General features: G+C 43.0%; 2 protein-coding genes across 2 annotated transcripts in view; one reads left to right on the forward strand and one right to left on the reverse strand.

The window, feature by feature from the left end:
- The window catches only part of ppm1e (protein phosphatase, Mg2+/Mn2+ dependent, 1E), a 29,165-nt gene extending 12,802 nt beyond the window's left edge, over nt 1-16,363 (reverse strand). Inside the window, exons 1-2 of the mRNA XM_035624741.2 lie at nt 16,204-16,363; nt 15,877-16,070 (exon numbers count right to left, since the gene is read on the reverse strand). Of these exons, the coding sequence (XP_035480634.1) occupies nt 15,877-16,061 (185 nt within the window). The 5' untranslated portion in view covers nt 16,062-16,070; nt 16,204-16,363. The remainder of the gene's footprint in view (nt 1-15,876; nt 16,071-16,203) is intronic.
- A 77-nt stretch (nt 16,364-16,440) lies between these two features.
- Nucleotides 16,441-22,412, forward strand: smg8 (SMG8 nonsense mediated mRNA decay factor). The gene is made up of 5 exons (XM_035624740.2): nt 16,441-17,781; nt 18,038-18,941; nt 19,319-19,464; nt 19,985-20,869; nt 21,715-22,412. Exons 1-5 carry the CDS (start codon nt 17,158-17,160, stop codon nt 21,925-21,927), a joined length of 2,772 nt encoding a protein of 923 aa, XP_035480633.1. The 5' UTR covers nt 16,441-17,157; the 3' UTR covers nt 21,928-22,412.
- Nucleotides 22,413-23,127: the final 715 nt, after the last annotated feature.

A 23,127-nucleotide genomic window follows, 5' to 3' on the forward strand; every position in this document is an offset into this window, starting at 1 on the left:
CGAGTCTGACTGGTGATCTGAGGACAGCTGAAAATGTTGATATCTTTACAGAGGAACGTCTTCAGCCTGGCTTTTGATTAGAAGGCATCAATGGCCATTAATTATAATGTGATCATTTTTTTTATTGTAGTCCTGTTTTACATTTTGAATTTTAAAAAATATTTCCTCTGACATGATGCACGACAATATTATTTGTCTGTCTACAAAAAATAAATCAGTTTATTTATTAAGGTTTAGGCACAAAAACATATATGTTCAGGGAAATATCATGGTGTGAATTGATAAAGGTACTTTGTTAAGGTTTGATGAGCCGCGTTGAAACGATAAATCCTTTCAGGTTAAAGGTCAGGGAACGGTAGTAAAAGGAACCGTCAGTGACTCTTGGTTCGAAACAGGCAACAAACAGCAGCCTTGTGTTATAGCCCAACAATTTGTCGACCATCCTTCTCCTAGGATCTCCTCCCTCTGAGAACTTAATTTTTCTTTAGTATTGTCAACTGGCTTCTTTGCTTTACTTCATAGACGTTCAAGAGACGTTATTTTGTTGGTTGCTGGAGGGCGTTGTCACTTGTTTAGCTACACAAAATTTTTGAGCTGTTGTTTTTGTTGGCAGGTAAGTCCCGTGTGAAGGGTGGTGGAGCAGTCAAACGTATTAATATGGGGGTGATTAAGGTCTTATTTACATCATTTCATGGCTACCAGTGGGATTAGAAATCAAGCTTGTGCTTCCAACTCATCCACTGATTGGGAAATAGAAAAGCTCTGGTAAGCGACTGTGCCCTGAACATAAGCGGAGGTGGGGCCGGACCAACCAGTGGGGCCTAATCCTTAACGTGTTTCCTATTGCGAAACTGAAAAATACTAAGTAATTAATAAGTAACTTTTCTACTGTGGTATTTTCCTCACCCCATTGAGTTGGTCTAAGTCACGATATGCATTTTACTGCCCCTGGTTGAGAAAAAACACACTACAACTGCAGTTGTCATCAGCCGTCAAGTACCAGTGGGTACTCCCCCTCCAAAGCGATGTGAAGGGGAGATTTATGCTTTATTACAACACGCTATTTTTCAGTTTTGATCTCGAAATACTATCTTGGATGCTCTGGACGAGACATCCTAAACCAGGCTAAATGCACCCAGTCTTGCAAGTATAGAGATTTATGAATCTGAACCTTGTGTCAGCACAGCTTTATAAACCTGCGTGTGTGTGAGGTGATGAAGAAACATGTCACAGAGCAATCAGGCTTTGGCTACACACACAATGGTTGTTAGCAGCATCAAATCATTATTATCTACTGTAGACTCAGTAAAGCTGAAGTTGTCAAAACTTACAAATTGACTGTTTTCATAAAAACATACTGTATTTGTATGTAATGCATGATTGTCGAACATAAGTAGTTCTTGCACAGATGTGTTGTCTCATTTACAGAGCCTTCTGCACATGAAAGGTAAAATCTGAATCTGTGTGATTGGCTGCAAGCTGTAGACTAGCATATGTCAACACAATCGTGTGTGTGTGCTGTTTTTGCCCTCTCAACAATTCTACCTTAAGTGCACCTCTGGATGTTGTCTGAGCTCCGCTGATGTAACGCCGTGCACTACAAACGGTGTGGAAATGATGGGGTGAACTGCGGACGTCACAGAGTGCTGCTGTATGCATTTGCAATGCCGTGTTCCACTTACGATGAAATGCACATTGTTGGCTGCAGAGAGGCGTGTCTAATCTGTCATAAAATTAGAAAACCCTCCGCAGCCACAAAACTCCTGTTACGGCCTACGGTGCATCTGGGACTGTTGTGTAGGCCGCAGATCTACAATTTCAGCAAGACAGGTTAGCAACGGGAGACTTAAAGGTGACACGCTGCAGGTAAAACGCGCCGTGAAGCTTTGCATGTGTCATGTATTTGAAATGGTTGTACATCTGTTGAAGTGTAGTCAGTTTCCAGAAAAGCCTCCAGCCTCTGCTCAGCCTCCACAGATACACTGGGGAACTTGTCAGTAATTCCCTCTGAGGTTTTTGAGCAGGCCCAGTGCTGCTCTGCAAAAAGCCTTAAGGCAGCATTATATAATCTACCAGCCGGATCATTGGTGGTTTGGTGGGAGCCTATAGGGGAGCCGCATCATGCCCGACCCAAACTATCTCTGGAATCACCTTTAATTGAGCCAATTTCACAGAAACTATAGTGTTGTCTTTCTGTAACGAAATGTCAATAATACACATTTTAACTCCTCTCAAGCTCATTCGCTAAATTTGTCTGCCTATTATTTTTTAAAAAACATATTTTTTACTGCTGTTGATAAAAACAGCTGCCTATTTTATACAAAAGATGCTGATCGGATCAGTGGGAGTGAAGTCAAGGGCCAGAAAACCAGATCAATAATGTTGCAAAGCTGGAAAGGCCAATGGTCCCTAATGGGTTTTTCGCGTATATGTGTTGCCATTCTCAATTTTTCTTTTGGCAAAATCCTAAACGTTACTGAACACAGCCAGGCATTTTGACAGGACACATGATGTAGCAACTCTACAATACCATTGAGCCTCAGGTACTGTTGCCATGGAGCAGAGGACTGGCGTGAATGAAAGCGATGGCAAATTCATAATGCTTGGTCGTTACAGATGAGTTTCATCGAGCTGTAGAAATGTTCCAGCTGTAAATCTCCTACATTAATGGGAAAGGGAATGGGACTTCAGTGTTGTGTACCAGCTCCATCGCTGTAATTTTCAGCTGGAGTGAATAGTGGTTTTGTTGGAGACTATTTTCAGCCGTGAACGTGGAGTTCAAGTAAGAATAGCACAATATCCAATCACTGATGTTATTGGATCAATTAATTGTTGGTTTTGGTGTTTTCTTTATTGATGGCAATAAAAAGAATATAGGAAATCAGCGACTTTATCCTTTATAGATTTGTTCATCCAAGTACTGAATACCTCTACTGTCCTGCCCTCATCTTAAAACAGCACAAACATCCTCCCTAAAATTGAGTCATTTGATATTTATCATATTCTATCACATAGCCCGGCAAACCAAGGTCAAATATTTTCGAGGCAGTCAAAAGGAACGAGCCTCAACATGCTGAGTTGATCTTATCCTGACCATCTGTTTTAACAGAGTATTAAACTGCTTATGGGATGAAATGCTGGTGATTGTGAAACGCTCCCTGGACCCGGGGCTCAGAAGGCAGCTGCTGGAAAACCTTTCGTATATATAAATGCCGCCTCAAACTCCATAATACTTAACAAACTTGAATTAAATTTCAAATCCTTACTTTGTATTTAAAAATCGTACAAATCAGCTCATTTTTCACGTAATCTTTTCAGTTTTCAGTCTGGCTTTTATGCTCAGCAGAGCACTGAACCGTCTTTATTCAGTTATAATTATTCCACCCTCTTGACTCTGGCACCACACAACTTTCATTAGCGCCACTTACAGTTAAATAATCAGTATGTTGTCAATTTGTCAGAAAATGCTGTAGAAAGAAAACAAATGTATGAATTTATTTGCGCAAGATATTGTGGTCCTTTCAACTACACAATTTTATTTTTATAAAACTGTTCACACAGCAGTTTAGCTCCATTATTCATGACCTCATCATTATTCCATATACAATCTTACATTAATGAACATTACTGTCTGAAATGTTTTTAATTCCAGTTAGATAATAATCATGAAGTCTTTACCATGATAATTATCAGCAGTATAATCAAATTATTTAACCATAGCGTATTTTCCTTTTCTCCAGGTGCTCACTCACATCGAGAAAATGTAATCACTCTTCTATGTGCGGCAGCTTCACAGTCATGTAACCCACAACGTGCCACTGTCTCCCCCATTCAGCCACTTTCAAATATATTTTTTCCAAGGTCAGATAGGTAGGGATTGTGGAATATGATGTGAGCTGAACTGCTTTGCATTCAGTTCATCCACCAGACACATGACTCATCATTTGAATTATGGGCACCAAAGACGCCCGGCACTTTGGAGCCGCAGCAGACCGGAAAGACCTCTGCAAAAGTGTCTATCCACAATGCTGTGGGAGGGAAAGGAGGACACTGCACACTTTTGAAGGTCACTGCACTTCCAAAAATGGGGCCTCTCCAGAGCTGAAGTTAATTAAGGCGCCTCTTTTAGAGACGTCAATGTGAGCCACTGCTGGAAACACTAGTGATTCTCCATTTTTCACAGTCCAGTGTAAAATAGTTACAAACCATGATCCAACAACAGACCGCCACACTGTAAAACTGCAATATATGTTAGAGTCCATCCGCTGGCCCCGACAACACAATATCATATTGTGAAATCTTAAATGAAATATTTCCATTTCCATAGATAATCTTTATTCTACTGCATGAAGAAAACTAAGACAGATAATAAACTGTAATAAGTGAGTGTAAACCCTAGAGAATGAGTTGAGCGGTCAAAGTTAGATCAGACATGTCTGTAACAACAGCAGGACAGATTGGAGTAGTTGGTAGAATTTTACTGATATGGACCAAAAATGATTGAACATTTTTTTTACCCAAGTTACTGCACTAGCAACTTTGGACACAATCCAAAAAATTTGCCGATGGATTTTCTGACCAGAACAAAGGAGGAACACATGGAGATACAGAAAATTAATTTTTTTTTATTAATTTAAACCATGACGGACTATCCTCGAACTTGACCGCTGGTAGCTCCTTCTATCCGAGGATTGGGTCAAACAAATAACGTATATGTGGGCATTTTCATGGGAGCTGTAGTTTTTTTGTGTTCAAGTAGTAATTGAAGACAAAGACAGATAGGAAATGTTGAATGACAGATTGCATAGGACTTGGCAAGATGGCTGTATAGTCCCGATCTCGTCTGTTTGGAGTTTGCATATTCTCTCTGTGTTTGCATGGCGGTTTCACTCTGGGTTCACCACTTTGCTCTCACAGCTCCGGTGAAGTTTGTCTCAGCACTATGATGAACCGTCCACAGTGTTTCCCTGCCCTATCCCAAGTGCATGCTGGGGGCAGTCACAACTCCTCAGTCATAGGAGCCTATGACAAATGATTGAGCCCCTTACTCTCCAGTTCATCCATACAGTACAACTCCATTCATTTCATTCAATCATTCTATGCCGAATGAGCATAGTGACGGTTGTAAGCAGCATCGACATGTTTAATATGCTATGATATAAATGGTGTCTAAGTATAGCTAAACATCAAAATGCTATTACATATTGACAACGGAGATGCTACCATGCAAAGTAATTTATGTTCACCATCTTAGTATAGCATGTTACAACTATCAACTGTCAGACTCACATAGAAAAAAGAAAATTAATGCAAATTGTCTTTTTTCATTCCATGCAATCTCCTTCATTGTCAGAACCTAGCATGTACATTACCCACAATGCAACTCGAGCTGACTATTAAGAGTTGAGAAGTTGGTTATAGAGGTCTGGTGAGATCAGGTCTCTCTAATTGCATATCCCATATATTTTTGAAATTTCAAACTTGCTGCCTCTCCCTTGATTTATATTACTTAAGGCAATGTATCAGATTTTACACACATCTTCTTCTGGAGCGACAAAAGGCTTTGTCCGTGGTTAAACTTATACACGTTGAATTTTCAGATCGTTGCAGCTATATTAAAAAAATGAGGAGCAGTTTATTTTCATTCTACTGTAAACTGACGTGAAATCTAAAGTGGTAAATTTAGTATCCCTCAATCCAACACAATCTTCTAACATTAAGAGGCTTTCTTCACAAAAGTTAAACCAGTTCTATTCTAATGGCCCAAAAACAAAGTGTTACACTGGGTAAAGGTTACATTAGTATAGTGCAGGCTCAATTGCCAGTGGTGATGGAGGGCAGCAATGCGGCTGCCCTCTGTGGTAATCCCAGTGAGAGACATTCTGATTAAGGGATTACTCCTGCAACTAATTTCAAAGGGATAGACCAGCCAAGAACATAGGCATAGAGGAGAGAAAGTGATGTGGATTGACTGAGAAAAAAACTGCCAAACCGGGGATGAGGATGGATGGATGGACATAAAACACATTAAAGATAAGCACTCTCACAATGTTTCAAGCAGTGGGTCGTTTCGTAAACTTTATAAAGTCACAGAAAAGCACCCATTTAAGAAAGACCGGGGCTGACAGACACTTCACACAACTTCAGTTCTTCAGAGGTGCTCTAGAAAGCCAAACAGTGACTTCCCAGAAGTCTTTAGAGGATGTATATCTCCAGGGGGATCAAATCTCCTGGCTTCACATTGCTCTGATTAAACAGTGAAAAGCCAGTGGACAGACAGATGCTAGCTTGAAAAAAGTAGGAATTCCAATGCAAACGCACTTTCTGCGCTGTTGACCTTCATTTTCAGCTTGGGCCCCTTTGGCAGTAATGCTTCTGCGTGGGGAGAGGCAGCTATCACAAGAGTAGTGGGTGCATCTGATGTTCTTTTATGTCCATTGAATATGAAAGGAGCATCATCCGTTTTCTTTGAAACTAGTTCAGCCCAAAAGGAGGTCGCTTCATTCTGAGACAGTACATGTGGGACTTCAGAGGACGGTCTGATTTGTCTGCTGTGAAAGTGACAAAATCTTCTATTATTTGCTCACCGCAGTTAAAAAAAAATTTTGAGCTCAGTATTGCAGCTTCATGCGGGATCATTGATGTAGTAATACACTAAGTGAATTCCTCTATGACATAACAGTACCTTGATGCTGGAGCGTCTGCTGCGGCTCTGACCTTTCATGTTCTAATTAAAGCAGAAAGAAGAGCATATTGTCAGACACGCTCAAGAGGCTGCTCGGTGAATACAGCTCCATCCTGCTCACTGAAGGCTACTGTAGCTCCCTGGTGAAATGAAAAGCTTGCAGTGCCCTTCTACGAATCACAAGGTCACTTGCCTTTGTTGCATGCCATTCCCCATCCGTCTCTACCTGTGAATTCACTGTCATGTTCCAGCTGTTGACTCTCTAGTTAAGGCATAAAATGTCTCAAAAAATATTTCGAAAAAGAAAAAGCTTCACAGATTCAACCGTCATCCAGATTCACAATATGGCTCCCTCAGAGTCCCCTCCCCCCGCTGAGCAGGCGAAAACAAAGAGGAGGGAGCCCCAACCACTTCCAACCGGCCAAAACTGACATTTGTGGACATTTTTAACTGAGCATGAACAAAATCCACCACAAGCACAATCCATGAATAATCTCATCTGTAGCACTTTTAGCAAAACATTTAAATAGTATAATTTGACTTTTTGGGAAATACACTTCTTTGGTGGAGATTTAGAGGAAAATATCTATTCCACATTCATGTCTGTGCGATAAATATGAACCTACCACTTCTACCACCATGATCTGGTTTATTTGTGATCATTAAATACCTGGTCTCTCCACTGGGTTTCTGGCAAATGCTAGAAACCAAAGCACTCCCCCCCCCCCAAAAAACAACAAAAAACAATGGAAATTCTCTTTTTCATACCTTTTTTTTGTTCACATTCAACAAATGAGATATAACATGTTGATTGGTGAGCTTTAAGAGTGCTCCTAGGTTGATTTTCTTTCCTTTACGCAGGGTCAGACTCGCTGTTTCCCTGTTATTAATCTTTGTGATAATAAACCAAGCTTATCATCAGCCTTATATTTAATGGACAGACATGACAGTGGTATCATCATTCTTCTCACCTAACTCTCAACCACAAAGCAAATTTCACAAAACGTTGACTTTAAGTCCCTGATAAACTCTGGAACAGACGTGGACAGCAGGGCGGACAGTGGGTGTCACACAGTTCCTTACACACCTAATTTCATGTCTGCATAAGTAGATGCTTTTCACACGTGTAATTGGTGCCCATGTCAGCACCACATAGTCTTAAAGTGTCAGCTGCGTGCGGATTCTTGTGCAGACCATTGTGTTTAAGGTCTTCATAGTTCTGAAGACCAGACGCGCGACCAGGTCCAAATTAAAGACAGTCTAATATGATCGTCTTAACTATCTGTGTACTCAGTATCAATTAAGACTATGTGTTTCCCCCCGTAAAAACTATGAATTATTAGGTAATCAAATATCTTGATTCAGACATTGAATTGGAAGAGTAATATAATCTTCTGTTTATCACCCAGTTCACTACAGAATAATTGTTGGTGCAAAAGATGAAAATTAGACCTCCATATTTTTTTTAAACAAGTCGTTGTTCATTTTCATGTAATGTCAACTATTTGGGGGGTTTCATCTTCTCAAATTTGAGGATTTGATGCATTTCTTTTTCACACAATATAGTCAAATGAATATCTTTGGACTTTGTGCTGTTGGTCACAAAACAAGAGGTGAAGATTTCACCATGGTCACCTCTAGGTTGTCATTTAGAGACAAAATTATTAATTGATTGATCAAAATATCTAATTGTTACATTAGACAAAAATGAAAATGATGTTCTTAGTTTTTCATCAATTAATATATGTATTTCATTACTATTCAGCATCAGCTTTGTAGAGAATCTTTTTATTTGTCATCTGATTTACTGCTTAAAACATATTTATTGCTCATTAGTCTATCCGTCTTTATTCTGTGCAGATGACTCTGATTTACTACAGATGAAAAGGTCACTTGAGATGCACCAGTTCTGTGTGAAAGCAGCCACTGGAGAGTGGGAGTGATAAGAGTGTGTGGGCAGGTGGACATTAATGCTGCTGTACTCTTCAGTATTGGCAGTATTTCCTCTCTCCTGTGCAGCATCCTACTTTTACTGGATGGCCTGGGGGAAGTCCTCATTAATAAAGCCCTTGAGGGGTTTGCTTGTTCCAAACAAAGCAAGCTCGTCCTTGAGCCAGAGGACATGACTAATATCGGTTAAGATTTGCCAAGAGGGAAGGGGTGTGTCAATCACTGGATGTTGACAGTGATAATTAAAGGGCGGTGGCAGTGAATGCAGGCGCAGTCCGGTGAACTACACATATTTAGCTCTGCTTTAAGTCGGACTAGAGATCCCCAGAAATCACCTTGTTTTGCAGTCAAACATCTTTGTCAAGGTGATTTTAAAATGAATTGCTTTCATCAATTAATTCAATTATAATCAAATTTGTTTTTATTACTGGAAGTATTTTTTTTAAACTGTCACACAAATGACTTTGCAGGCAGGAACAGGAGACACTGTGTTCACTTATTTGAACTAATCAACGAAATTGGAAATTTCAAATCACTTTGCTGATTGAAAAAGATTTTGAGTCACTAAAGATGCAGTTTGTTCACTTTGCTCCTACGCTAAGCGGTGGCATTTCAAAACATTATGTGAACACATCACCTTTCACACAGCCTGTAGTTCAGCTGAGACTTAAGACCCTCTTCAGCGTAGTGGTGCGTTCAGTGTCACCAGATTATGATTGTTTCTGTGTACTAATAAGCTTTCAATGAGAAAGTAGCTCACTGTGAATCAGCTGAGCAGACAATGAGGCCCCCAGTCACCACTGAGCGCCGCTTTGCTGCTAAAAGCTACTGATTTGGTCAGTGGCAATGGTGATTCAGTGTCAGTTCAATTAATTTTTTCAGCATAACGGTACGTGTCTATGTTCCTGGATAAGATGGAGATATTAGCCATGCTGATGTGGGTAATATAATTCAAAGTCAAAGTCTTCATCATGAATCGAAATAGAGGTTTGTGGACAAAAAACTTCCTGGGTGGCGGAAAACTGAGGCAAAGTCTATGTGAGATAAAAAAAAATTCTGTCATGATTCTGACGCTTTTGAAGGTGGTGAACTTTTTGTTATTCCTTTGTGGCCTTTTGATTATGTATATCGTTATTAGATTTTCTGTTTTGTCCTGGTGTCACCACTCTGCTTTTGCTGAATTACCTTTTTTCATGTTGTGTCATTTCCTGTTTTGTTTTGACTATTCTAACTACTATAGCTAACATCTTTACAGTTGGTAAATAGAAGAAGCAAACATATTTTCAAGATATAATTTACCATGAAATATTATACTGTCAGTGATAAAGGGCTACCACAATAATAATTTGTACTTATTAATCGATTAATGTTTTGTAAATAAAAAATTACAAAAAACAGAGCCCAAGGTCGCATTTTCAATGTCTTGTGTTTCTGAACATCTAATATATTAAGATTACAAACATACAAAAGAGAGAAGGCAGCAACGCCTCGCAGGTGTGGAGCTAAAATCAGAGACTTTTTCGCATTTTTGCCAAAATGGTCAAAATAGTTGCCAATGAATGTTCTGTTGGTTGAGTCATCAAATAAGTAAGTGTCTCATCCCTAAAGTGACAATAAGTTTCTAGGTTCAATCGAGGCAGAATGTGATTTCATGTGCCAAACAATCATTAGGTCATTTTAAATGTTTATATGAACAAAATGAATTTGTATGATAGTTGATGATAATCATCATCATTAGAACTATAAGTGGCTCCAGCCCTTGTCTCGTATACAGTTACAGCTGGCGCTGAAGTTGGTCCAAACAGATCCAGGGGATAAAGTAATAATATAAGACAGTTGTCACATTGAACACGTCCCCAGCAGCTCCAGCTACACAGTCACTGCTGATGTCACAAATGATCCTAATGTCCTTCAATAAACCTGTCACCAAACGCTCTTCTAACACCACCTACTCTTCTACGCCTAGTGTGTCTGTGTGTGTGTGTGTGTGTGTGTGTGTGTGTGTGTGTGTGTACAAACTGCATGTGTGCTGGAGGAAGCCAGATCTACCCCCTAGTTCTTTACAGCTGTTCTTGACATTTCTTTCTAATGAGGTCTAAAAAGGCTCTCCCCTCAATTACTATCTATCAGTTCTGTGTGTGTGTGTGTGTGTGTGTGTGTGTGTGTGTGTGTGTTTGTGTGCGTAGGGTCATTAAACTCCCCCTCTTACTCCTCTTCAACTCATTATCACTTCATCCGCAGTCAGTACAGAGGGTGATGTCAAATGTCTGCCAAGTTTTTCTTTTTCTTCATTTAAGGCACATCTAAGACGGATCATTCCTCTCCATCTTCTTTTAAGTAGCCCTGATACTTTTGTACAAATTATCTTCAAAGCTCCTTGGCAAAGATTGTCCAAGGCTCTGAACTGTACGGAAGGGATGAAAACCATTCTAACAAGGATATTCTCTGATTTTGTATTTTGATGGCCGTGTAGAGTGCTGTCTAATGCCAAAATCTCTGTTTATTTCAGGTCTGGTGAATGTGAAGGTCACATCCTTTCAGCACTCATCAAACCATGCTGTGAGCCTCCCTGCCTGGTATAGAAGCATCCTCCTCCCTCACGTTTCTCTTCTCATTTATTAAGACCTTTTCCTTTAGTCGTCCATCTGCGTAGACAAATCTGGCATTGGAAGTGAACACATTTACACAATGAGTGAAAGCAGGGACGGCTGGGTAAACAACGATAAACACTTTCCCCCTCTGACAGATGAAGGTAGTCTGTATGAATGTGGAAGCTATTCATTCATTCTCAGTCTGAAGTTAGCTTTGAAATTACATTAACACACTTCTTCCGTCCACAGTGTTGATGTGAAAGTCCTGAGTGGAGAAGCTAATTAAACCCAGCAGGATTTACTAGACTCTGATTTAAAAGATCAAACACTCCTCACTTTGAAATCAGAAGAAGGTGGCTTTTCTACTTCTGCCTACAAACCAGATGCATCATATATGTCTACTTGTTTTATTCACACATAGCAGCATAATGTATAATTAATTTATCATGAATTTTAAGTCACAGCACTTTGGAGTAAGCACTCCAAGGACGCAGACACTCCACACCCCATCGTGTTTAGGGGGAGTAGATTGCATCCTGTCGTTTTAAGATGTGACTCCCAGATGCCTGGAGGAAAATGGATTAAAACCTAACTGGCATCATTTTAACACACACACGCACGCACAAACAAACACACACACGCACACACACACACACACAATGCTCTGTCCACACACCCAAACTCGCTCTAGCACACCAAGTGCTTCATCCACCCCCTATTAACACACACACACACACACACACACACACACACACACACATACACACACACACACACACACACACACACACACACACACGCACACACACACACACACACACACACACACTCACACACACACACACACACACACTCGCACACAGAGGGGATCTCTCTTCTAGCAGAAGTCTATTATTAGCTGTTCAACCCAGAGACAAACTAATGACACGTTGGGATGAATCACCAGCGCTGCTGCCTCCGACTATCATTACACTCACGGCACAGCTACAGTAGACAGCCATGTAGGACGCTAGCCAACACACACGCACATGCGCACACACAAACACAAACACACCCACACACACACACACTCTTATACCATTAGTCCGCCTCAAGAACTGCAGCAAAAGTTCTCGTCCATGAGCTACTGAGACCCACATGTCTGCAGCGTTTCACTCATGAAACCTGATTCAACTACAAGTCCTTAATCTGGCGTCCAGAGCACATTGTTTCGTTTTTACATTATCTCCCACCACCAACATCAGCATATTCACTGCCATGTTTAATTTGGGCTGGATATTTAACCTCAATACATTTTACCAAGAAGAAAATGTTTGGATGTCAGGTCAGACTGGTGACGCCGTTAACTTGTTATTTTAACTGATAGGTGTTTTAAAACATCACAAATTATTGTTGATTACAGTATAATGACCGGCCCACGGAGACTCTGCAGTTCCCCTTGTCTGAGCATTTTATCATGTCTTTATCGGCAACATCCGAAGTTGATGTATTGGAACTGGGAGAGAAAAAATAATTTCCAGCCAGAGCAGAAAGCTCTGATCAGTGAAAGGGCTCTTAAAACCCACAGTACACTACCCACTCAGCACCACACATCAGACAGACATGGTGAGAGACTAGCTGATGAACATAGTGCAGCGTTAACAGCTCAGGAGTTTGTACAGAGACCAAAGGCATTGTTACAGAGGGGGACTATTGTATCTACTGTAATCAGATGGACTGAAACATAACTCCATGTGAATGATAATGTTGTTTTGAAACTGCCTTGGCGGCCTGCAGGCAAAATTACAGTTTTTGATTCACTCTCAGCATCGGTTACCGTCACAGCAGGAAGCTGCTTTCAGGCAAAAAGCCTTAAAAGGAAAGAGTTTTGGAGAAAAATATGGTTACTTATTTCCTTTTTAATCTTAGTGGTTTATCAGTACTGTTACTTGGATAACGCATCTGCATTAGAGCGGCACAGCACGCTCATTAATCAAATAGATTAATCTAAATAACTATTTTGATAATCAGTTTATCTCAAACTACAGTGCCAAACCTTGTTCTATAGGTTCTCATTTGTCGTTTTATAGTAAGATATATTCTAATGCTTTGAAATAAGATCTTACACACCTTAAAGTCACAACTGAGTGGGATCAAAAAAAATCACCATTGGAGAACAAAAAGTAACAGTCCCGAATATTGTTCAAGTCCAAGACTTCTAATAATAGACTTATTGCCATAATGTCCTTCTCATTGATTTGCAACATTGCCTATATCATTCTAAGATGAAACATTAAAGGGAGGGATTTCATCACAAAATCTCTGATGGGTGACAAATTTAACTTTTTAGAGATATAATGTTGATGTGTAATTTGTCCATCCTCTTTCCTCTTAAAACGTTATTAATGCTTTGACATGTACTTCACTATAATTAAGTTTATATAGGCTTTTTTGTATTTCATTCTTCAAATCAATCCTGGTATCCTTGATTATAATCATACAAATATTTAATGCCCTGTTTCCGAGCTTTATTGAGAAATAAAGAATGCAAAAATAGAAACAGTGACTGCGAACCCGGAGAACCTGGAGAACTGCTTGCACTTGTTCTGGTTCTAGTTCTAAAGCACAGATACAACGTGCCATGTATAAAGGAGTCGGACTGAAACAACGACAAGCCTGCTGCTGCTGCTGCCTGCTGTACAGACTACCATTAGCACATGGTGCAAGGACCCCTGGGTTGTTACTATGACAACTGATGTACACAATGTAAAGAAAGTGTCAAACAAAGACACGGATCAGACCTTGTCGTATGCACATTTTCGCGGGTGAGCCTGAATGCACGGAGACCGCAGCCTTAAGTGGCAACAGGCGACGTTAAATGGACGAACGAGTGATACATTAGATCGCGTGTCAGCGGCTGAATGAGAGTCGATACATGATCTGTGTTTTCAGTAAGTCCTGTACCAGAGAAGGAGTCTGCAGGTTTGGCTCCATTCCAAAACTGATATGATGGCAGTATCGAAAAAGACAACGTCTCCATTTCAAAAAAATAAAAAATATTCAGAAAGATGTCAATCCATGTGATGATTCTCTGCAGGTTACAATAATAAGCAGGGTTAGGCCAATGGATGACGCTGTCTGGGGCTGACAGGAGGTGACCCCAGCATTGTGTTTGTCAGGGAAATGTGACAAAGCAAGCTGAGGCTGTCAGCTGCTATTCTATTAAATTTGGCCATTTTCACAAGGCCAGACTGGATGAACTCCGTTTAAATCCGTTTGGCTTTCAGCAAAACCTGATCATACGCAGGACATTATAGGTATAGACATTAAACAGATCACACACCGATCTGACTGTTGGTGTGTGATTGCTGCCGACTGCTCTCCGGTTTAATTAAACACCTGACTGGCTGCAGCACGTGATCCATCCTGCCACCGACACATGCTCTCCATCAGTGATGGACATCATGCACCTCGACCTTCCGACGCGTGAAGTGCACATGTACTGTATGTTCCTATAAGGTCTGTGGGCAAAACTGACTGATGGTGAAGCCATTTTCAGACACGCGTGCAAGCAGCAGTCCCCATTGCCACTCCGTGCCCTAGATGAAGTCCTTCCACTCTGTTCTTCCCAGCACACTTTCTGCACCTATTTTGGATTCAAAACCAGGCCAGGCAGCAGAGCTCAGGGCAGAGTCTCTCTCAGCAGCTCAACACTCCTCATCTCACTTTTAACTGCCTCGGCCGAGTTCGCCCCTGTCTCGAACACTGGCTTCTGAGGAATTTCATTAGGTACTGTCAAATCAAAACGATGCAAATGTACACCTGCGGCTGTCAACACGCATGTAAAGTGTCCCTTCCTGATCAAAATGGCCTGTCTCTTTGTCTAGCCCCTTTTTGAAGGAGATCACACTGTGAGATTCGGAAGAAATGTTTGCAAAAGGGTCATGAGCACGTTGGCAGTTAATTCCATGAACGACAACTGCAACATGTTCCAATCTGTGACAATTCAGTCTGTGTCTGTGGATTTTAAAGCGCAACGATCAGTATTAACGATCGAGGCTAATAACGTCGCCGGGGAGGTTATTTTTAGCCTGTGTGAGGATGCGCTCAGCGGTGATGGCGATGGCTTCCTCCCCCCTCCTACACCACGATGATGACGTCGCGCTGTTACGCAAAAGCAGGGGTTCACCCTTTTTCTGTGTGGACCTCCAGCTCCGTCACCGATGGCGTCAATTTGCGGCACGAAATTAGAGGCAACGCACAAGCACAGACTGACTATGTGTAATACAGTGCATCAACACAACACCCCCACCCCCCCGGTCGGTCAGGGGCAGCACCGACGAGCAGGTTCCGCTTTTAACTTCTGCTTTTGCTTTTATTTCCCAAAACGTTTTCAGCAAAGGCACTAACATCCAAGACTCGGTTCCCCGGACACACCCAGCGTGGCATGAGGCAGGTGTCCGGGCGGCCAGCGGGCATCCCGGGTTGATGTGATGTGGACCCGGGCAGGGTCGCAGCCCGACAACCTCCACACACACACACACACACACACACACACACACTGACGTTCAATACACGATCATTTCACTGCTGTGGAGGATTTCATTCGACGCTCGAAAGCACAAAAATAAAAACAACGTGCGATGAGGTGAGAGAAAGTGCACACTTAACTATTTGTAGAGGTGCTGGAGACACAGGTCGAGGCATTCCCCTTCCACCTCGTCCTCAGACACCAGGTCCGACAAGGGGCGCATCGGAGGCGGGTCGCTCTCCTGCAGAGGCATTCTCATCTCCCGAAGAAAGAGCTCCAGGAACCGTCGGAAGGTTTTCTCCTCTGCTGCAGAGCCGGCCATCATTTCTCATTCCTGGACAGACAGAGACAGCTCCGCCCGTCAGTACGGCTACACGAACTTACCCGTGCCGAGGAGACGAGAGGAGTCAGTGCGCTGTCACCAAACTACTGTCGGACTGTCAGTGCGTGAGTAAATGTTGTACTACCGGAGGAGCTGTGCCGTCGTTGACTGCCGGTGTGTGTGTCTGGGAGCAGCGGACCTGACTGGACGAGCGGACCGTGGCGTCTACACTACCAGAGGAGTGGGCTGGACCCAGTCCCCATTCAGAGCCGAGCGGGAGCGCGCGCCGCCTTATCGGGGATTTCGGATGATCAGAGGGCGGTGACGTCAGAGAGAGAGAGAGAGATAGTGCAGCGGTTTACGCTTGGCTCGGGAGCGCGCACGCTGCCTCCTGTCGTCTGACGCGTCTACAGAGGGTACCTTCATACCCTCGTATGAAGGTGGTTCCATAATGAGCCCTCCATTATACTTTTTGCTGTAGGCTATGTGGCGTAACTGTCTTTTTCCGACACAATGATAATGGTTTTTTTTTAAATACATGGCTACATTTAAACTCTTACCTCCATTTCAGTAACGTTGTGTTAAAGTAATTAAATGTCAAACATTATTAGTTGAAATATGATACATTCTCCTAAAACGTAAAACTTAAAGAATACTTGAAAGAAGCTGCACAGTTACAACTGTAAAATAAATTGTTATACATGAATCCATCGGTAACCACAATCCAATTATGGAATTAAATTAATAATAACAGCAACAGGTCATCTGGGTATTAGTAATTTTACTTCACATAATGCTACGTTACAATACAAAGCGATTTAACTTCAATTAGGCCACAGTAAGCTGATAATACTCAGGTACGGGATTTTCTTTTTCTTTTTTTTACAGTGAAGAGTTGCTTATTTTCCTTAAATAAAATGTTTCTTTCTCCAGTCGATTGATAAAAAAAACAGTATAATATACAGTATATAAAAGGGGAAATACACATGAAACTAATAAAGGAAGGGAATACACATGTTGACACTACTCGGACATTTTAGCGTCACGAACCCGGAAATGGGTGCGTCGTTATTTTCATTCCCCCCCTTTCCCTCTCAACATGAAAGAGACGAACATGGCGGGCCCTCTGAGCATCGGGGCGCTGCTTCAGTCGGACTTCGTGGAGGACGCTCTCTACCGGGACGAAGGCGTGTGTGTTGTCGGTGTTTTCGGTAAGAGCACGATGCAGGCCGGGCCGCTGAAGGAGTCTCTCGTCAACACGCTGGCAGACAAACACATGTTCTCGCTGTTCGGCGGACCGGAGGGCGGCGGCACCGCGGACAGCCACGTCCAGGCGTTCTACAACCAGGAGAACCGGGTGCTCTACCTGCTGCTCTCCTCCGTCTGCGACAGCCGGCAGCTGCTGCGGGCCTGCGAGACTCTCAGCGCCGGCACCGGCCACTCGGACTCCCACGACTTCTGGAAAGGCCTCGACCGGCAGCACTGCCTCCACCTGCTCTACATGTTCTCCGTGTGCCACGTCCTGCTGCTCGTGCACCCGAACCAGACCTTCGACGTGACCTACGACCGGTTCTTCAGAGCCCTGGACGCCCTGCGACAGAAGGTGCTGCCTCTGCTGCGGGCTGTCATCAAAGATTGCCCAGTGTCCAAGGAGTGGAAGGTGAACTGTCGGCCCTGCCCCCCGCGCCTGCTCTTCGTCTTCCAGATGAACGGCACTCTGAAGGTGACACAATAAATCATTGTAGGCATATCATCCCAGCTATAATACTTTGATCATTTGGTATAAATTGTTAAACGTATATAAAATTCTATTTGGTATTTAAAAGGTCTCTGGAGTTTAAAGCCTTTAATGTAGTAAACGATAGGTCTCCAATTGTTAGTTAAAGACCCACAGCAAACAAGGGTCAAGTGATTTTACACTGGATGAAACCTTTGGGCATGAATTTTAAACGACGCCACTTTTGCTTGTTGTTCCGCAGGTTTCTGCAAACGGCTCAGAGTCTGCGGGAAATCCAGACAAACCCAAAAAGCACTCTCCCAGGAGGAGGCTGCAGCATGCGCTGGAGGACCAAATATATCGCATCTTCCGTAAAAGCAGAGTGCTGACCAACCAGAGCAGCAACTGCTTGTTCACCGTTCCCGCCAACCAAGCGTTCGTGTACGTTATCCCGTCGGCGGACGAGGACCCCGTGGGTGCCCTGCTCGGTCAGCTGCGGACCAACTGCACCATGTGTGAGCAAGACTCCACCACGTTGGTGTCCGGACCGAGGCGTTACCAGCAGATGCGGCGTTCGGCGCGGCAGGCCAGCTTCAGCGCAGACACGGGCATCATGTCGATGGGTGGTCAGCTGGTGGACTGCAGCCTGAAGGAATTCCTGTGGCAGCATGTAGAGATGGTGCTGACCAAGAAAGGCTTCGACGACAGCGTCGGTCGCAACCCGCAGCCTTCGCACTTTGAGCTGCCGAACTACTCCAAATGGGTCCAGGTGGCCTCCAGACTCCACCAAGTCCTCATTAGCAACACGGAGGAAGACATAGCTGAACTCGCAACGAAAGCCCAAAGCCAGCTGAAGGTTTTAGAGGGTTTCCTTGAGGCCGACACAAAGTTTTCTGAGAACAGGTGTCAGAAAGCTCTGCCACTGGCTCACAGCGCTTACCAGTCCAACCTCCCCCATAACTACACCACCACGGTGCACAAAAACCAACTGGCGCAGGCTCTGCGGGTGTACAGCCAGCACGCCCGCGGCGTGGCCTTCCAGCGATACGCACTGCAGCTCCACGAGGACTGCTACAAGTTCTGGAGCAATGGCCACCAGCTTTGTGAGGAGCGAAGCTTGACTGACCAGCACTGCGTTCACAAGTTCCACCTCCTTCCTCAGCCAGGTGATCACGCTCTTCCACTTTCCTTTCCTCTGCTTCACTGCACAGGGGCTAATGAGGAGAGAAGCTGGTAATAAACAGTTTGTGTAATAGAAGAACTACTGTATCTGCACACTGGGATCTCCCATGTTATTTATATTGGCGGTGACCTTTCTGCCAATTTCAGGCAAACATTGCACTGAGTGAAATATATGTATTATTAAGTCTTGGGAGACAATAAAGTTTGATGTGTTACTTGGGGTGTAACATCAGTTGAGCATCTACAAAAATATATAGAAAGTTCTGTATGTGTAAATGTACAGGCATGTTTCTATATCAAATTCAATAGAGGAGGATAAAACCAATATCAGACACCTGAAATCTGACGTTTGTTTCTGCAGGAGAGAAGCCAGATATTGATCGCAACCCACCCATCCTGAACCACAACAGTAGGGGGCGCTCCACCAGCTCCTGCAACTGTGGCAGGAAACAGGCTCCGCGTGAGGATCCGTTTGACATCCAGGCTGCCAATCATGACTTCTACCAGGTTAGGATTCACGCTGTGCTCTCCATGGCCGAGCAGCTTCTCTCAGCTAGTTGTCACCAACCACATACTCTCTCAGCTCTGACAGCGCGGATGCTGTGGTGTCATTGCACTGCACTTCCTGGAGATCACTTGTCAGGCAACATGGGCAATCCTTTGTTTCCTCTTGATGAATTTTTTTCTGTAAGAGGCCTCCTTGTCTTTGTCTGTCAAGAGCTGAAGTATCTTAATTTACTATTTGATACTTCATTCCATTAGTGCAGGAATTCTGAGAAAACCTAGAGTACTTTTGATGTAAATATGCATATATTGTATAGAAGTATTGTTTTAATACTTAAAAAATTAGAAACTATCCTTTAAAGCGCCACACACCTTGTTTTAAACTCTACATTATAATCTGTGGCAGCAGACAGATTTCTATCGTCTCACAGTGTTTGTCGTCACATGGCCCAACTCTACCTTAAACATACATTTTCTGACATATTTGCTGTGGATATTCTCTAACTCTGACCTTCCTGAATAGATGCTGGAGGAGAAATGCTGCGGAAAGCTGGAGAGGATTGAGTTTCCAGTTTTCCAGCCCAGCACTCCTGACCCAGCCCCCGCCTGCAACCAGGCCCAGCAACCCCCATCTGAGACCTCGGGATCCGGCGAGGCAGAGAAGCTGAAGGAGCCGAGCACTGCACAGAGCCACACGCCCGGAGACACCAGCCTCAGTCTGGCTCTCAGTCTGGGCCAGTCCACAGATAGTCTGGGCACCTATGGCGACGGGGACGGAACCGAAGCCCAAGTTCAGCAGAAGAGGCCGAGCCTCGTAGATCGCCAGCCCTCCACTGTGGAGTACCTCCCTGGTATGATGCACTCCGGCTGCTCCAAGGGCCTGCTGCCCAAGTTCTCCAACTGGTCTCTGGTCAAACTGGGCCCAGCAAAGTCATACAACTGCCACACGGGTCTGGAGCAACCAGGCTTCCTACCCGGTTCCTCCTTCCTGTTGCCGTGGGATTTGGTCATCCGCTCTCGGTCAGAGGAGGATACAGGACTGACGGAGTCTTTGGATGGAAGCAGCTCTTCGTGGCCGGCCCCCAACAAGACCCTGGTGGGAAAGCGAGGGAGCACCGGAGGACTGGGTAGGAGTCGCAGACGGGACGATATGGCTCGAGCGTTTGTGGGGTTCGAGTATGAGGACAGCAGGGGGCGACGCTTCATTAGCTCGGGGCCTGATAAAATAGTGAAGGTGCTGGGGCCAGGGGGCGCCAAAGATCCCGCCAGCAGGGTGCTGAACACGGACATGCCGCTGTACATCCCGTCTCCTTCCCAGGGCCGCGGCCTGAAGCCTCACTACGCCCAGCTGACTCGCCTCTTTATCGTGGTGCCTGATGCTCCGCTGGAGGTCACACTCAACCCACAGGTAAGCAGTTGAACATGATGCCACTCCCCTTCCACAATAAGCTACATTTATAGTTCGTGTAATACATGGAGTGGAGTCTCTTTGTGTTTTTGGCAAACTTCAGGTATGGTTTGATGTTTTTTTTGCGGAGCAGCAGCTTCCACATCCTCAGTGATTCTTCTGTGGTCAACTCATAAACAGAAATATTAACCACCTCAGATAATATCTTTTAAGATTTTAGCTAAAGTTTTACCTTGCTGATCATTCTGTTTTGTTTTTGTTTGTCAAACAGTGGACTGATGCATATATGTATACTCTTGAACTTTGTAACCCTTTTCCAGCTTTATGCAAATCAACAGCTCTTCTGAGATCTTTTTTGAGGCACTGTTGGCTTCGGCAGATGCTTCTTTTCAACAGAAAACTCTTAATGTTTAAGTTTTTTTTTTATAAGTATCTCTGATCCACACCTTCAATCTGCTTTGATTGGACTCGTCTGATGTCTGACTCTATTTAGCTTTTGTTCTTGTCAGTAGCCTCACGATTCACATACTTCTTCCATCTCAATGTTCCATGTATTCAGTATGGACAAAAAATGCAATGAAATATTTTTTGAATTAGTTCAAATAGATTGTGTTTTATTCTTTATTGTAAATTAGATGAAAATCTGACTACTTTCTTAAAACAAATTTAACAGATAAATACAGATTATTCCAAATCGTTCACTTTTTCTTCCTACTGTTATTGATCTCCATTGACATATGAATACAAATATATTAGAACTCCATGTGTTTGGTAGCAAAATATGAATGCAACCTAATTTTTAAAATAAAAATGTCACATTAATCTTCATCTCATTGTATTTTCAGGTGCAGCCAGGTCCTCCTCCCTGCCCAGTTTTCCACCCGGAGCAGACAGATCTAGTGTTGCCCCCTGACGGTCTTTGGGTGCTGCGGTTCCCTTACTCCTACGCGACGGACCACGGCACCTGTTACCCGCCCAAAGAAAACCAACCCCTCAACAACTACAAGGTGCAGCGAGGCATCCTGAGGGCCACCACTGCGAACCCTCCGCCACAGTGAACTGAAGGTCTTCACCTCCCTGGATCCAGTCATATTCCTCTATTCCCTTGTCAATGGGTAAAAATCTCCCCACGGGTCTTATAAACTTAAATCTGTTCTCTCATTAAAGGAGCTGTTGACCTTCGTGACCCACACAGATTTGAGTCATATTGATTTTGACGACATCATGACCTTTTCTTTTAAGAACATAATTCAAAACCATTCTACTGAACCTCTGGGACATTTTGACCACGTCATATTTTTGAACGTTTGTTGCTGTCACATCTTACAGGGTCAGGCTGAGGTGGAAGCTTCAATAATTAGGCCCAACAAAAGTGTGTCCTGCTTCGTGTGCAGTATGCGTTGTTCAATGCTTACATAACAAAATATACATGTACATGTACATACATGTTTACATACATACACATGATGTACATATCCAGAACACTGACTATTGGAGTGGAACGTGTTGATTTATTTTGTAAATAAAAATTAACCTGAGGTCAGTCTGTGTCTGATATTGTTATGTGATATCTCCTCTGTGATGTGGAGGTAAATACTGCTGTAATTAGTTACATTATAAGAAAATCATTATCATTCTTATTAATCAGATCAGGTAATGAAACCATCCACTCAGATCAACACTTAAGGTTTCAGGTCATTTTAAATTAATAATTGCTGCAGTCAGTGTTTTGTTCACGAGGTGGAGTTGGGCTGTGTCATCGTGGTTGAACCAGCTCATCGTCCCTTGACGGAGACAAATTACTCTTTTTAAGCGAAGACTGAAAGTTCCCGAGATAGAGATGCGTCACATTGGATTGTTTTTATTTATCTTTCACACGTTATTACTCAACAGATGAGACATGGAAAGATGGTATGTTTACATTGAACTCTTCAGTCATTCTTCTCTTTTCTTTCTGTATACAAAGACAATTCACGTATAGAGTAACCACTTAATGACACCATATTTAACCTGCGTTAAGAAATATTTTTGATATTGTACATTAATATTCCTCTACCAGACACCAAAATCACCTCAGACAATGACACCATCATTGAATTCACTGTAATCTTTGTTCTCTCTCAGATATTTTTTACAGTGCTTTATATTATGAGAGAAAGTAGAAAATGTGTCCATCCTGTTAAGACTTCCCATATAGTTCCATCTTTCATTTGTCATTTTTCACAAAGGACTTTTCAATTTTATCTGCATTTTGCTGT

The sequence above is a fragment of the Scophthalmus maximus genome, chromosome 2 (genome assembly GCF_022379125.1).
Source record: "Scophthalmus maximus strain ysfricsl-2021 chromosome 2, ASM2237912v1, whole genome shotgun sequence".
In the NCBI taxonomy this organism is placed as follows: domain Eukaryota; kingdom Metazoa; phylum Chordata; class Actinopteri; order Pleuronectiformes; family Scophthalmidae; genus Scophthalmus; species Scophthalmus maximus.